Source organism: Oryctolagus cuniculus, chromosome 3 (assembly GCF_964237555.1).
Source record: "Oryctolagus cuniculus chromosome 3, mOryCun1.1, whole genome shotgun sequence".
Classification (NCBI taxonomy): domain Eukaryota; kingdom Metazoa; phylum Chordata; class Mammalia; order Lagomorpha; family Leporidae; genus Oryctolagus; species Oryctolagus cuniculus.
In genome coordinates, this window is record NC_091434.1 from 149,168,653 (window position 1) to 149,185,323 (window position 16,671).

Below are 16,671 nucleotides of genomic sequence, written 5' to 3' on the forward strand. Positions count from 1 at the left end.
TGAGATCCAGTTGTCTAGTTCAGCATAGTGACATGACCAAAGTAGTCTGCAAAAATCCTTTTCTGCACCTAGCAACAAGTTCTTATTACTTTACTTCAAATTCTCCTTAAGTAATATTTGGAAAGTCAATTCAATCATCAATTATTTATTCATTGCTCACAAAGAAATATATAATGGAGTATTTTAAATTCTTCGAAACTTCTATTGTCATATGACAAACATATATAAGAAGTTTGGTAAGTTAATGTGACTAAAAACCAAACAAAAGAGATAAAAGAACTTACATTGGTCTTTCAAGAGAATAATTCAAGTTGAGGCACCTGTGTTCATAAAGTGATGCAGTTTTCATTCCAGTAGTCAGATATGGAATATTGACCAAAACTCTTAAAGGTAGAATTTAAAAACTAAGCCATTAAGAACTGAAGAAATTCTAACCTCAACTCCATTGTGATTTAGACTGTCAATAAAATTATCAGAACAGAAATTTTAGAGATAATTTCTAGGTACTGCTAACAGTATGCCACTTGTATTTGACTAAAATATGCCTTCTCAAGCAATCAAATATTTGCTCTAAGTTCTACTTCAGGATGTTTGTATTTCATCAACTAAAATAGTTGAAGTCAAGCCTTCGTTTTCAATGAGACTTGAGAGGATCATGCAATTAGAGGATTTGGCAATAGCTGCGTACCTAATGAAACTTAAGAAAATCATCTACTATCAGAAAAAAGTCAGTTTGAATGTTGCATGTTTGTTTAGTCATGAATGTGTATTTCCTATATGTGGAGGATCTATAGGCAAATTTTTGCTCACTGAATTTACCTTTACAGATAAATAAACAGATAGCTTATTCTCTCTGAAGGTCAATGTTGCCTATTCTAGGAAGGAAGTTAATGTTAAAAAAAAAAAAAAAAAAAACACAAACAATTGTCCAAATAGGCTTCTTTGTATGACCTTCATCCATGCTCCCAGCATAGCCAAAAGCATCACATTACAAACCTATGCTAAACTTTACAGGTTACCATATTTCGTGCCTAATCCTAGGAGTAGCTATGCAGAGTATCAAAGAAAGTGCTCTCCCATAAAACAAAGCACAGCATTTCACATACAGTAATTATGCGATAAATAGCTGTTGAAATAAATTGCATGCTAATCCTTACACCATTTCTACTTAACTGAAATGATAAATGCCATCATTTCACACATTTAGCCATATTTATTAATGGCTTCCTATGACACTGTTATACTGGGTATTTTATTTTTTTCTTCAGTAGATTTTCACATACTCCTATCTGCCTACTTAAAATTTAAGTTATCAACTAACAACCTGATAATTATATAATGAATATCACCAAAGACTAAATATGTGTTTTCTAAATATACCTTGGGATATAATTCATTGTTTTACAGCAAGAAAAAATTGAAAATTTTTCTGAAGACAAAAATACTACCACACAGAACAAATAGTGCATTTGGAAAAGTTTTAAAGCTATTATGATTAATACCTTATGTTTTATAAGTACAGATTCATTCTGAAACAATGCTTGTGGAACTTTTAAATTTCCAACTCTGAATAATAGTTGCCACTGAAATTGTTCAGCCTGCTAAGTCTTCCTTTAGAAGACAAAAACATTGCTTCAAGATAGACCACCCACAAGATTTTGTAGAACTGAAAGATAATCTCCCTATTGTTTCAGTCTTTGTTGGATTTGACCTCTGAATGCCCTGACTTTGTAGGTACAAAGAGGTATAAGGGGTGTGTGTATGTAAACTATTATTCAACAGAACATAATGTTTCTTTAAATTTAAGCTTTTCAATATATATGGGTGTTCTCTTAAAACTATGAAATATGAGTTGAAATAGTTGATCTATCATTATGTGCTAATAAATGATACAGTGGTAGATGAAAATTTCATTGTCAATCCTAAAAGACAAAAAAAAAGGAAGAAAATCTTCTGCCATTGTCCATGTTTTATCTATTTTTAAAAACCATAGAGGGAAAGATGTGCTCAGGGGGAAAAAAATGAAGCTTTACTGCAAAAGAAATGAACACAAGAAATAGCACTTTAAGTAGTGAAGAGACGTGAAGCATTGCAACTTCATAGCCTGCTAAGGAGCAACAGCTGTACCTAATTTCAACTTGACGTGCTTCAGATCTCATATTCATATAGGTATTTAATGATCCAAACATAATGGTCCTATATAGAATAATTACTTATATGAAGGAGCAAACTTCATAGGCATTCCTTTTTAAATGATCCTTCAAGAGAAAAACTGCACTGGCTCTTTGAACAATGAATAGTCTCCTTCACCAATCCAAATGTTTGGAGCTAAACAGCTTATCTTTTAATAATAATAGTGCTGAGGTTACTTCTTTTTGACAGACTCTTTTTGTCTGCCCTCTTCCCAGTATAGCCAATACAATGAGAAAAGGTAGAATGCCAAGCCTATCATGAGGTCATAGTGGTAGACGGTTACAAGAAACATCAGAAACAAAAGGAAATAAGGTATTTTAGAGTTGGTGTATTTTGAAAGAAGAGATTCATTGCTTTGATCTTGAGTTTCCTGCACAGGTAGACTAGAAGAAGCAGAGCTCTCAAATTCCTTGTCACCTGAGTTAATCAGTCCTTCATTTTCATGCCTTTCCCTTTCTACGTTCTCACGAGATTCACTGACTAAAATCATTGGCCCTTGCGACATTTCCACATTGCATTCTCCTGACTGGAACATCTGGCCTACGCATTTTTCTTTCCTAGTCTCTGATGTCACTCTTCTTGAACCTCTGGAAACTTCTTCAGGTTTAGATGCAGGTTGACCCTGGGTTTCCCTTGTTGGACTACAATTATATTCTGACTCAGTAGCAGAAGTCTGGAGAGCAGTGGTAGTAACTGTATTCTTTACAGCATTTGCCTGTTCACAAGACAGCACTGAAGTTTCTGTATGGTGACTGGAAAGAAGAGAGTCATCCCGAGAAGCTCTGTTCGTGTCTGAGTTAAAGGCAGAGTGAACAGTGTTATCTATGTCGGTTTTCTTTGATAATTCTTGAACCTGCCCAAGATCTCTATTTTCTGGAAATATTTTTTTGTCTGCTGATGGCATTTCCAAATGTAAATCCAGCCTTGAAGTTGCTTTTTCATTATTTGCAATGACCTGTGAGGATTCTTCTACAGATGTGATGTTTCCAATGCCGAGTTTCTCCCTGTCACGCATCTTCCCAGGGCTGTGCATAGACATGGCTTCCTCCTTCCGCATTTCATCTAGACGAGCATTACAAATATCTAAATGGGATTCCTTTTCAACACCGTTGTCATCGATTACACCGACTGTGTCTCGTTGACAAAGGGTATAATGTGAATCATCATTTCTCCCTTCGTGTGGATCAAACGCTGTTTCCTTTACCTCCATGGGCCTGTCACTTCGCGCTGTCTCTTGAGGTAGCTTAGCAATTATCGCTTTTTCTCCAGCAGACATGCTTTCTGGGGTAGTTTCTGATGTTGTCTTAATTATATAAGCTGTACCTGCTTCTGCTTTCCCAGGAATACCATGATCAGCTAGAGGAGACAGTTCACAGTGCTCTGCTTCTTGGCAGGTAAACAATGCTTCAGCAGGAGTAGCTTTCAAACTCCCTGTGTTATCTCTTTTTTCCCACATGTCTTCACAGTCTACTTGTTCTTTGATCTGCTCTGCTATATTTGTCTTACTCCCTCTTGCTTTTTCCTGACTTTCCAGAACATTCCAACTTTGTTGATGCTGTGTGTCCTTATTCTGATCTTCAGGATTAATCCAACCGGATTTTCTTTTTTCAACTTGGAAAAGATAATCATTCTTCAAAACATTTCCATTTCTTGGTGAACAAACCCCTCCAGTTAGCCCTCCTAAAATAGTGCCTTCACTAGAAGAGAGATCATGTTCTGGGGTTGTTAACACAGCTTCTTCCCTACCTAAAGGTGTCCTTGATGAGTGAAATGTATCTTCCATGATTGCCCAAGTTGGAATTGTGGTATCTTTGGTTGGCAGAGAAGTTAAGTCTCTGTCACTGGCTTCAATCCCTTCCACAGTTATTTCAAGGTGGCCTACATTTCTTTCTTGGTCATAGAAGATTGATCGAAAATTTTTGCTTGTTTTTTCATCAACATCTAACTGTATTCTTTTTTCCTTATTATCCTTACTAGTCCCATAATCTTCCTCGGAGGGTCTGTTTTCTGTTGATTTTTTGAAATAGTCCGATGCTTTCAAGTGGACATCTCTTGGTAAACATTCGCAATCTTTCATTTCACTGTTCTCAGCTCCTCCTTCATACTTTTTATTTAGGTTACTTGCCTTAAGTTGACCTGGGAAGGAGCAAGATATTTCCCCTCTGCCACTCCCATGGGCTGGATTAGCGTTATCATCCAGGATTTCTTTACTACTGATGTGTAATTGCACTGATCCATCACTGGTAGTACCTCCCAATGAGGGTTTGATTTCTCCCATATCTGAAGGCTGATGACTGGACTCATTTCCTGAGGAATATTTTTCAGTGTGGTAAAAATCGCCCTTTAAGGAACTTTCTGCTGATGAACCTGGAGACAAAAGCCTTTGGGACAAGTCAGTGCATGCTTCACTGTGGCTTTGGTTCTTCTGTAACTCCTCAGGTTTATTTGGAATATTGGATGGATCTGATGACAATGTGTTCTTTCCATATTCAGAAGCAGCACATCTAGTTCTTATTAAGCGTTGATTTATCTTTTGGAATAAAAACAACAACAACAACAAATAATGACCATAGGATCTTTTCTAAATATACAAAATGAATTAGATAGGTTTCATTAACTTGGCTAGATAATTAGCTGATAGATTTCCTTGACTCATTTCATTTTGTGGATTTCACACAAACTCTGGAAGCCAGATGTTTTGGGGGGATCCTTGTAAGCTGTGACTTGAGAATGAGATTAGTAAGAAAAGGGGCCCAAATTAATCACTCTCCCTCCAGCTCCAAATATCACATTGTATTATTCAACCATTCTTGCTTGTCATTGCACTTTCTCTTCACTTTGGATATACACATTGATAGCTCCATGCTAATCAATTAGAGAGCAGCTTCCTGGGTGCCCCTTGCTGCATTTACACTTGCTGTAGGTGCCCCCATTACAGTTTCTCTTATTAATATGTTTTCTGCAAAGCCTCTGCAAACTATTAATAGCAAAACGTCACTCAAAGAAAAGTGAGGGAGTTAATGTCTCTGCAAATTCTGTTTTAATGACCCTCTGCCAACTGGTACTCAAATGTATTTGAGCTCTTCAGTGATGCCAACTGTCAGGATTTAACAGTGAGATGCCTGTGTTTTTTTTTTTTTTCTCCTCATAACTGACATTTGCATGATCTCAATAATTATATGCAAATCTTACGTTTTCCCCTTCTTCTCACATAAGGCTCATGTTACTTGTCAACTGCACAGCTGTCTTGTAAGCCAATGCCTGTGGGTTCCACAGATTTGGTTGTATTTCCATCTATTACAGAACTTCATTGTTTTATGCATTAATGTCAGTGTGGAGCAAATTAGCATCTAAATTATAGTTCCCTATTCATTTATTGGACGTACAATCTCAGTAACTTCTAAACAAACTTTTATATTTGAGCCTGCTCACTGTAATGAGGTGTATTGGTGAAGTATGTGATTTTTCTGGGCCCTTTCATTATATTCTGTGTTTTTTTTTTTTAAAAAATGGCGATTTTAACTTTCAGCCGGTGAGAATTCTCACAATGGGTGACAACTTTGTAGTTTCTTAAAGTTGGAGCAAAGTAAATTGCATACTGTAGTGATGCAGCTACCATATCACTATAGAAAAGGTAGAATCTGTGGGGAAGGAGATGAGCTCTATTTCTTTTCTGTTTCAGCATTGACATTTGAAGAGGCAAATGCCATTTTAATCTTAGATGATTATGAATCCATGTATCCCAATGATATGAACTCCAGTCAAATACAGAAAAGGATAAATTGCATTATGTGACTCATTTACTCTTATTTCTTCTTTTGTGATAAAAATGCTATCTAAACCACTCCACCCAAAATTCAAAATAGATTGTTATGTTCAACAAATGTGAAATTTATGATAACAAATTTAAAATTAAATTGTACAGTACTGAATTGTTTCCTGTTTAAAATTACAGCACAGACTATTTTCTTTGCACTTGGTAATTTAATACTTTGCAATAATATAGAACTTTGACATTCTTACAAGGATGGATGTCAGTTTTTTTTTTTAAATGTTGCTGCTAAATACAAGAATTATAGACTTGCAGAGTTGGACAGGACCCTAACACTCATCGAATCCCAACTCTCTCATTTTACAAACGAGTTTATGCTAAGTGTACAGTTGTCACAAAGATTAGAAATGCACATCAGGGTATGGCTACCTCTCCTGCAATTCCTACAAACTATTACTCAGAGCCGCTGGTAAAGAGATAAGAAATGAATGCCATTAATTTACCACTGCAGAGACCAGAAGCAACATACTGAAATCAAAGTGGCTTGTTGATCAAGCTGGAGATGCAAGGACAGAATATGCTGTGCTTTCACATTTGCAAATTATATTAGTTGGAGCTATTGAAAGACAGGCATTGCAGCATCTTTGAAGCTTAAATGGATTCGTCTTCTCTAATACCGTGGCAACCAGAACACTTACCATCAACTCTAATTCTTTTTCATTATGTTCATCATGTTCCATGTTTACATCTTTTACATTTTGATAACTGCTTTTCAAGTCTTCCTTTTCCTCATGAGAACAAACAATTGTTGGGATATAGGTATCTGTAAGGTTAATATAATTGTTCCCATGTAAGATTATTTTCATTGTAGGATTTAACAAAAGAGACAAATTTTATTTAAAAATAAAATAAGAAATACTACCTGCAATCTTTGAATTTTCAAAGTTATTTTCTTCTGATGTTTCTGATGATTCTTCCTTACTGTTAAAATGAAAACAAAACCTTATACATATTTCTTTTGGAACTAAATGTCTTAAGTACTTTTATAAAGGGGGGAATTCAAGTCTATAACAAATCAAATAAACATATACAACATTCCCCTTATTTTCTTCCATTATATTGTATATTTTAAGCAAAATTTGTCTTTCAGAATTTGCAACAACTATCAACCATAGAAAAAATTTTAAAGTAATTCACAAAATTCCATATTTCTAAAAAAGGTTATGCTGTTTATGTTGTAACTTATGAAGCTAAAGTAAAAATACATGTAAATATACATTATTCTCTCATTCATGATTTTCATCTTTGCAAATGAGAACAGTATGAACTGAGAGTCCACTTATGGTTGTGGAAATTTCTAATATTTCAATTATTAATTTTTTGCTTCATTTTAATCAAAATTATTTCAGTTGAACTGACATGACATTAACTTTCTCTCCAGAAATGGAAGAAAAAAAATCAAGTTAACTAAAACCTGAAAGGCAGCTAAATTTGTATTCAGTTAAAGACTTTATATATGTATTGCCACAGGCCAATTTTATAACCAAGACTTCAGATCTCTCATATGCAAGTATATATTTTCTTTGAAATGATTCAACTTACATCCCTTTTTCTAGCATATTCTGCATAGTGATTGAAAAAGATAAATACCATTTCCTGACAAATGTAATCCATTTGCAAGTGTATTTGTGGAGTCCCAAGAATGTAGATTTGAACAGGACACTTAGGGTGAAAAATGTTGTTAGTGGGGAAAAGAAAACACTGTGTGTAGAGTTACATCACAAGTCAACTTATCAGAAATATTTGGCCCAATATTAACATCCACTTGTACCATCTCTGCTGAATTTTCTTCTAGTGACCTTTCTCGGTGATTTTTCTGCAACAAAGGAAACCTGGAAAGTTGGCAATGACTGATAATCTTGTCATGATCTAGTATTTAATATACAGCAGATTTTGATCCCCAAAATATTAATTTTATTTAAATAAATCATGCACGATTTCTTCCATATTGACTATGTAAGCAGATAATTCAATTCTGTGTTTATTTATGATGCTTACTTTTAACTTTACTATGAAAATATTTGGTAACTTTAATGGACCTATAAATGAAAATAATGTTCCTATGAATATATAAGCATAATTTCATTAGAAAATGTCTGCATAATTAGTACTGACTTAATCTATAAGTCCATGCCATTGAATGAAGTCAATTGGTATGGAAAGATTTATTTTTATGCTGAGATTTACTTTATGAAATTTACATGCAAGTTGGCACATCTTTCCTTTTCCATGTACATAATATCTATGTGTTTAAAATATACAAATAATTTTAGAACACTTAATTGTCCCTGCTTCCTCTTTGTTCCCATAAAAATGCTACAAATCTCATTTGTAGAGAAAAAGATCACAGGCATTTAGTCTTCTGTTTTTATCTAATCAAAATGTTGTCAATCATTTCTCTAATTCAACTTTCTAGAATACTTTAAATTTTATAAATGATTAAGTCTAAAGGACAGGAGCCTGCTTTTTTAAACTCACTAAGAGAACAAAAGATTATTTGCCTGATTGTGCTTCATTATGGCAGCATCTTACAAAAATTTGTAATTCAGAAATGCAGGTGGCAACTTTAGGTTCAGGGGTAAATAAAAGGAAAAAAGGTAAAAATAAATGAAATTAAAATCTTAAATCAAATACCTATGAGCAAAAACTAATAGGAAATGTTTAAGATTTTTACAGGGAAGAGAATAAAAATTGTATCAAGAAATATTAAAGAATATCTAGAAAAAAAGAAATATACCATTTTCATAGATAGTAGAAGAAGTATGAAGATCCCAATTCTCTCCTACATTGGTCAACAGACTCAGCTTAATTCTAATCAAAAGTCCAAAAACATTTTAACAAATTATGAAGATATAGTTCTAAAGAGAGTCTAGTCCTGGTTGCTCCACTTCCAAATCCAGCTCTATGCTATGGCCTGGGAAAGCAGTAGATGGCCCAAGCCCTTGGGCCCCTGCACATATGTGGGAGACCCGGAAGAGGCTTCTGGCTCCTGGCTTCAGATTAGCTCAGCTCCGGCCGTTGTGGCCAATTGGGGAGTGAACCAGTGAATGGAAGACTCTCTCTCTGCCTCTCCTTCTCTCTCTGTGTGTAACTCTAACTTTCAAGTAAAATAAATAAATCTTAAAAAAAAAAAAAAACCTGGAAAAGATGTTTGCACTGCACAAAAATACCAACACAAATAAGAATCAAGAATTTATTTTAGAATTACTAGAAATCAGTAAGAAAGCACAAACATTTCATTAGGAGAGAAAACCCAATGGCTAATAGACATTTAAAGGGTATAATCAGCATTATTAGAGAACATAAAACTGAAAACTAGGACTACAAAGAAATACCCTTCAGCATCCATTTACTTGATAAAAATGAAAAAGTCCACCAAGAGTTGTTTGTTCTATTGGTGGAGACACCGGCGTTTTTGGTATCAGAGTGCCTGGGTTTGATACCCAGCTCTGACTCCTGATTCCAGCATCCTGCCAGTGCAGAACCCGAGAAACAGTGGAGATTGCTCAGGTAACTGGATTCCAGTCATCCATTTGGGAGACTGGAATTGAGTTTCCCTCTGCTGGCTTCAGCCTGGCCCAGCCTTGGCTATTGTGAGCAGTTGAGAAGTAAAACTGCAGATGAGAGTTCTCTCTCTCGCTTCCTCTCAAATAAATAAAAATTAAAATTTTTTTACCTATCAACACCAAGAGTTGGAGATGATTTGGGGCCATAGGCTTTCTCTCACATTGCTGGTAGAAAAATAAATAGAGGAGACCTTTTTAGAGAATAGTTTGACTGAAATAATCACCTAAAATTTGATATTTATATAATTATAATGATCACTACATCTACTATTGAGTATATAGATCTATGAAATTCTTGCATATACTACTGAGATAGTTCTAGGAACTTTTATGTTGGCATCAATATCAGCTCTTCAAATCTTGAACATAAAGAAATGACCATAAACATAATAGTGGATACAAAACTTGAATATCACAAACATGAATATTACATAGCACCCAAGGTTAATATACCACAGAGATACGCAACAGTATAGATAACTCTTAGCAATATTGTATTAAATTAAATTAAAAACTACTAAAGTAATATAAATGTAAGTATATATAAAGGCATGCAAAGACTATAATAAAAAGTATACAAAAAGAAGAGCATTGGGCCTGAATTGTGGTGTACTGGTTAAGCCACTGCTTGTGATACCGGTATCCCATATTTGAGTTCTGGTTTAAAGTCCTAGTTTTATTACTTCCAATACAGCTCCCTTCTAAAGCACATGGGAAAGAAGGAGATGATGGTCCAAGTACTTGAACCACTAAACCCACACGAGAGACCCAGATGGAGTTCCAGGATCCTGCCTTCAGCAGGAAATGACTGGGCCACTGCAGCCATTTGAAGAGTGAACCAGCAGATGGAAGATCTCTCCCTTCCTTCCTTCCTTCCTTCCTTCCTTCCTTCCTTCCTTCCTTCCTTCCTTCCTCCCTTCCTCCCTTCCTCCCTTCCTCCCTTCCTCCCTTCCTCCCTTCCTCCCTTCCTCCCTTCCTCCCTTCCTCCCTTCCTCCCTCTCTCTCTTTCTCTCTTTCTCTCTTTCTTTGACAGGCAGTGTGGACAGTGAGAGAGAGAGACAGAGAGAAAGGTCTTCCTTTGCTGTTGGTTCACCCTCCAATGGCCGCCGCAGCCGGCACGCTGCAGCTGGCGCATCGCGCTGATCCGATGGCAGGAGCCAGGTACTTCTCTTGGTCTCCCATGCGGGTGCAGGGCCCAAGCACTTGGGCCATCCTCCACTGCCCTCCCTGGCCACAGCAGAGAGCTGGCCTGGAAGAGGGGCAACCGGGACAGAATCCGGTGCCCTGACCAGGACTAGAACCCGGTGTGCAGGCGCCACAAGGCGGAGGATTAGCCTAGTGAGCCGCGGTGTTGGCTCGCTCGCTCTTTCTCTCTCTCTCTTCCTTCCTTCCTTCCTTCCTTCCTTCCTTCCTTCCTTCCTTCCTTCCTTCCTGTCACTCTCTCTCCCTGCCTTTCAAATAATAAAATAATTTTTTTTTTAAGAGAAAGCTCAGGGCTAGGGCTGTGGCGTAGCTGGTAAAATTGTTGCTTGCAATGTTGGCAATCCAAACTGGTTAGAGTCCCGGCTGCTCCACTTCTGATCCAGCTCCCTGCTAAAGTGCCTGAGAAGGCAGTGGAGGAAGGCTCAAGTTCTTGAGACCTTGAAACCACATGGGAGATCTGGAAGAAGAAGCTCCTGGCTCCTGGCTTAGGCTTGGCCCAGCCCTGACTGTTGCAGCCATTGGGGAAGTAAAACAGCGGTATAATCAGCATTATTATACCTCTCTCTCTCTTTGTCTTTCTCTGTCTCTCTCTCTCTGTATCTCCACCTTCCAAATAAATAAATCTTAAAAAAAAAAAACAAACAGAGAGCACTTAATTTTCTATATTACAGTTACATCAGAAGGGGCAATTTAGGGAAGAAGAATCTGGAAAGATGGAAAGAAAATGAATAGAAATCAGCTATTGTTTTGAGTAATTGTTTATGGTGCTTATTAAATTATTAAAAATATCTAATTAGCTCAATTCAAGTTTTATATGAATTAAGAAGACAAATGGAGGGCTGGCAATGTGGCATAGTGGGCTAAGCCTCTGCCTGTGGTGCCAGCATCCTATATGGGCACCAGTTTTAGTCCTGGCTGCTTCTCTTCCTATCCAGGTCTCTGCTATTCCCTTGGAAAGCAGTAGAAGATGGCAAAAATACTTGGCTCCTGCATCTATATGAGAGACCCAAAAGAAGCTCTTGGTTCCTGGCTTTGGTCTGGCACAGCCCTGTCTGTTGCAGCCATTTGCAGAGTGAACCAGCGGATGGAAGACCTCTCTCTCTGTCTCTCCCTCTCTCTGAAACTCTACCTCTCAAATAAATAAAGTCTTTTTCTAAAAAAAAAAGAAAAAAGAAAACAAATGGATTGTTCCCTGTCCTAGATTAGGTCCATAAATTAAATCCCACCCTGAAATTGAAAATATCAGTCACATAAATGATCACCTAGTTTTGAAGATTTAATAAAATGCTATTAGAAAGTTTAAAGGGAAAATGAAGAACTTGAGGGTTGATGATGACAGGGACCAAAACTATGTATGATTGTGATATAAATGAAAGATCATTCTAATTCTTCTCATCTCTCCTTTATCTTTTTTTTAATCAAGGGAATGTCTTTTCTGTCTTCCCTTTGGCTAACACAGTGCCAGCATCCCATGTGAGTGCTGGTTCAAGTCTACTTCAAATCCAGCTGTCTGCTAATGTGCCAGGGAAAACAGTGGAAGATGGCCCAAATGCTTGGGCCCCTGCACCTATATGGGAGACCTGGAAGAAGTTCCTGGCTCCTAGCTTCTGATCAGCCCAGCTCCAGCCATTGCAGCCATTTAAGGAGTAAACCAGTAGAAAGAAGGTTCTCTCTCTCTCTCTCTCTCTCTCTCACTTTATCTTTTTAAGATTTTATTTATTTATTTGAGAGGTAGAGTTACAGACAGTGAGTGGGAGAGACAGAGAGAATGGTCTTCCTTCCGTTGGTTCACTCCCCAGATGGCAGCAACAGCAAGAGCTGCACAAGAATCCAGGAGCCAGGTGCCTCTTCCCAGTCTTCCATGGGGATGCAGGGACTCAAGCACTTGGACCATCTTCCACTGCTTTCACAGGCCATAGTAGAGAGCTGGATTGGAAGAAGGGCAGTTGGGACTAGAACCAGTGCCCATATGGGATGCCAGTCCCACAGGTGGAGCATTAACCTACTGTGCCATGGCGCTGGCCCCAATAATTTTTTTTTTTTTTAAAAGAAACCCACATCCAAGAATGATGGGATTTTTTAGAGGGTTTGGAATGTCAAGAGAAGGACTGGAATTAGTCTGGATCTGATTATAAAGTGTTTGGCAAACCAAGCAAAATGGGGCTGAATTCTTTAGGTACTTTTTAACCTGTGGAGCAGGGCAGCTAAATGGGAGAGAGAAATAGTTGGATTAACTTTCGAGGACCTATCTCTGGAAATTAGGTGAAGGAGAGTCTGATGAGAGAGCCACAGTGCAGCAGGAGGGGTAGGTCACAAGCTCCTACAACCTTGTAGGGACAAAATGATGATGGTTAAGGATGACAATGATGAGGAAAGAGAGGAAGCACATTCAAAGTATAACTTTTGAAGTAGTATCAATAGGATTTATTGTCAAGTTCTTGTACATAGTTTTTCCATTGCCTCCTTCTGCCTAACCTTGGCGGTATATGTGAGAATTAGAAATCTGCTTTGTTGCCGCTGCCAGGACCCAGGTCAGAGAGAGGTAAGTCTGGTAGCCAACTGAGGGCTTCTGCAAGTAAATCAGATCTTGAATTAGTCTCCGGGTGGTTTCTGAAGTCGTCCAAGATGGGTAATCTTTTCAAGTGTCCTTGTAGACACTTCTTTCAGCCTTCCTCCCTAATCTGTAGTACACATGCTTAGCTATTAGAGCATAAAAGTATACCGATGTTTCTGGTTTTTATCCTAATCCTTCACTGGGAAACATAAATTGTCTCTTCATCCACATTCTGTTTAGCTTGACTCTAAGTAGTTCTTGACAGACTACTTTACACTAATTTTGGACATTTCTAAGGAAGCAGAAGTCAAGTCTACATAGAAACTCTAAGCGTCTTAATTGTTCAAATGACCTGCTACCTCTGCTCCCCATTCTCACATGAAGACTATAACTGCAATATAACAATAGCTCCCAGAATTGACTTTCATATCAGAAACATTGACCTTACCTATAATCCTAATTAATACACCTGTGCATGCAGAAAAGGAGGGAGTATAGAGAATGTTGATGCTAAGAATTTCTTTAAGTGATTTTGCTGTGAGGCCATATTTGCACACTACTGACATAGACCCCAATGTATTAGAGTGTATAAAGACCATTGAATTTAGCTACACAGATTGTCCCTCCCTGCATGATAGGCAGTTGAAATAGTCATTCCCTTAGATGTACTTCTTGGTCCTAAACCGAGTTATCTTATTTCCTGCTATTTTTTAAAAAAATATTTATTTATTTATTAGAAAGACAGTTACAGAGAGAGAGGGAAAAACAGAGAAAGAGATCTTCCATCCTCTGTTTCACTCCCCAAATGGCTGCAACATACAGGGCTGGGCCAAGCCAAAGCCAAGAGCCAGGAGTTTCATCCAGGTCTCCCACATGGGTGGCATGGGCTGAAGTAATTGGGCCATCTTCTACTGGTTTTCCCAGGCCATGAACAGGGAGTTGGATCAGAAGAGGAGCAGATGGAACACAAACTGCCGCCTATATGTGATGTCGGCATCACAGGTAGCATCTTTACCTGCTATACCACAACATTGCCCCTTCCTGCTATTTTTGTATGAACTTAACACGTTTTACTATCTCACACAATACTTATGATGGGGGAGAAATAAAGGATGATGCAAGCACTTCTAATTTGAGAATTTAAAAGGTGGAACTGTCATAACTTGAGAAAGAATTTAGAAAAATGAACAAAGAAAAGAAGATGAGTTTCACTGATGGGAATGTGTTAAGCTTCAAAGATCTTTGACTAATGGTAAATAACAATCAGTGCTTCATGAATGAAAACCGCTGATTGTATCATTTTATCATTACCTGTATCATGATCACATCATTTATCTGTATCATGACTGTATTATTTATCATTGCACAAAGACTTATATTATCTTTGCAAGTAGAGGTAAATGTACCCCCTCTTCAAAGAAATGAGACCAAATACTGAAAATTTTGTGATAAACAAAAGGAGACACTAAATAAATATGTGCTGAACACAGAATGAAGTGAAAGGTTTTAGCCAGAAGTTAAGCTTACTTAACATAATAGTAATTTTAAATGTATAGCGATCCACATTCATTCACTGAGTCATCATCTTACAAATATTTGAGTATCCACACACTTCCAGATGTTGCACAAGATCATCGTAATCAAAAATAGTTCCTTCCCTGGAGGCACTCACAGTCTACTTGTGAAGGTGAGCATTTAAACAAAGCAAAATGCCCAGCAATAAGTATGTGCTGAGCAAGGTGCAGAGGGAGGTGAACTTGCTTTCAAGAGGACTTGGCCTCTATGCTGAAGCCTCCACAAGAAGTGGCACTAGCTAGAGAAAAGGACAGCAGCAATTGCAAGCTTAGGCATCATAAGCAAATACCATACTAGTAAAAAAATTATTCTAAACATGTCATATAACTCAAAATATACTTTAGAAAAAATGAAAGACTGTCATCCCCAACACCAATTGGCAGTCAGCTAGTTCCAGAGATACAAACTTAAATTCAATCAGTGTCTCTAAAAATGTGGTTATGGTTCCCCTACATGAAAATGACCTGGAAAGTATAAATGCTGCTTCTGGGGCCTCAATATAGCTGCACTGAATCAGCATCTATGGAGCAGAGAGTTGGAATCTATATTTTTAAGTGGAACCTCAGAGTTTGCTGAGGTACAGTAGTGTTTGGAAACACTCTGGTCTAATTGGAGGTGTAAAAAAAGCTCTACAGGCATATTGACACTCTGAGATTGTTGAACAGAGTGCTCCTTTATAAAATTTAATTACTTTAGTTATTTTCATCTTATTTCAAGAGCAGAGAGACAGATAAATGGAGAGAAGTAAATGGAGAGAGATGCACCCTACAGATAGGGCTGGACCACACTGAAGTCAAGAGGCAAAAAAGTTCAATCTGTTTCTCCCACTTGGGTGGCAGGGACTCAGGTACTTGAGCCACCACCTGCTATCTCCCAGGGTGCACATCAGTAGGAAGCTGGACTGGAAGCAGAGGAACCAGGACTAGAATCAGGTGTTCCTATATGGAATGTAGGCATTCCATGCTGCAATTTAACTGCTGCATGAAATGCCCACCACAAGAAGTGCTGCTTTATGCCACAGACTTTTCAGCAAGTTACACCCCATTTTGCTAAGGCAGCTGCAAATCTATGTGCAAAATAAGACAATTCTTTATGCTTCTTAGGCATACCCAGAAAATACAAAATGCATTGAAGAGTAGACCAATCTTACATGCCTTAGACAATAAAATGATGAAACATTAATGGCAAAGGAATTAAAAGGTATTTTTAACCTATTTAATCAGCTCTTAAGCAAACAGCGATTTGTGTCTCCAAGTCAGCTGTTATTAGTTCAGAATTTTGAGTTCTACAAACTCTTTACACTTGCACCCCATGCAACTTACAGAAAGTTTACTCTTCAGACCAAATTCCTGTGATGCATAAAGATCAGGAATCTGTAGGGAACTTCATAATTGATTGGTGGCATTCCATCATTTTATAGACAAAAAAATTAAATCCCAGTTTAACAATATGGCAGAAGTAACACAAGATAGCAAATAACAAAGTTATAACTAGATTCAATTATCTTGGTCACCATGCCAGTGTTCCTTCCATTGAGAATTAATTCGCAATGAGAAAGAATAGAGACAATAGGATGCAAACTGTCCTTTCATTATTTCACACTTACTAAGCCAATTACTAATATGGGCCAGACAAGATTTAACTTCCTTAAGCTGTATTTTTCTCCAAAATATTGAGCAATTATTAATCATATTTTTCAAGCCATACTGTGTATAATGTCTGTTATTATTATTATTATTAATGAAAGA

General features: G+C 37.3%; 1 protein-coding gene across 1 annotated transcript in view; it reads right to left on the reverse strand.

Annotated features, from left to right (window-relative positions):
* Window positions 1-1,831: 1,831 nt before the first annotated feature.
* Window positions 1,832-16,671, reverse strand: part of PPP1R3A (protein phosphatase 1 regulatory subunit 3A) — a 39,304-nt gene continuing 24,464 nt past the window's right edge. Inside the window, 3 exon segments of the mRNA NM_001082303.1 lie at window positions 1,832-4,723; window positions 6,664-6,788; window positions 6,888-6,946. Of these exon segments, the coding sequence (NP_001075772.1) occupies window positions 2,366-4,723; window positions 6,664-6,788; window positions 6,888-6,946 (2,542 nt within the window). The 3' untranslated portion in view covers window positions 1,832-2,365.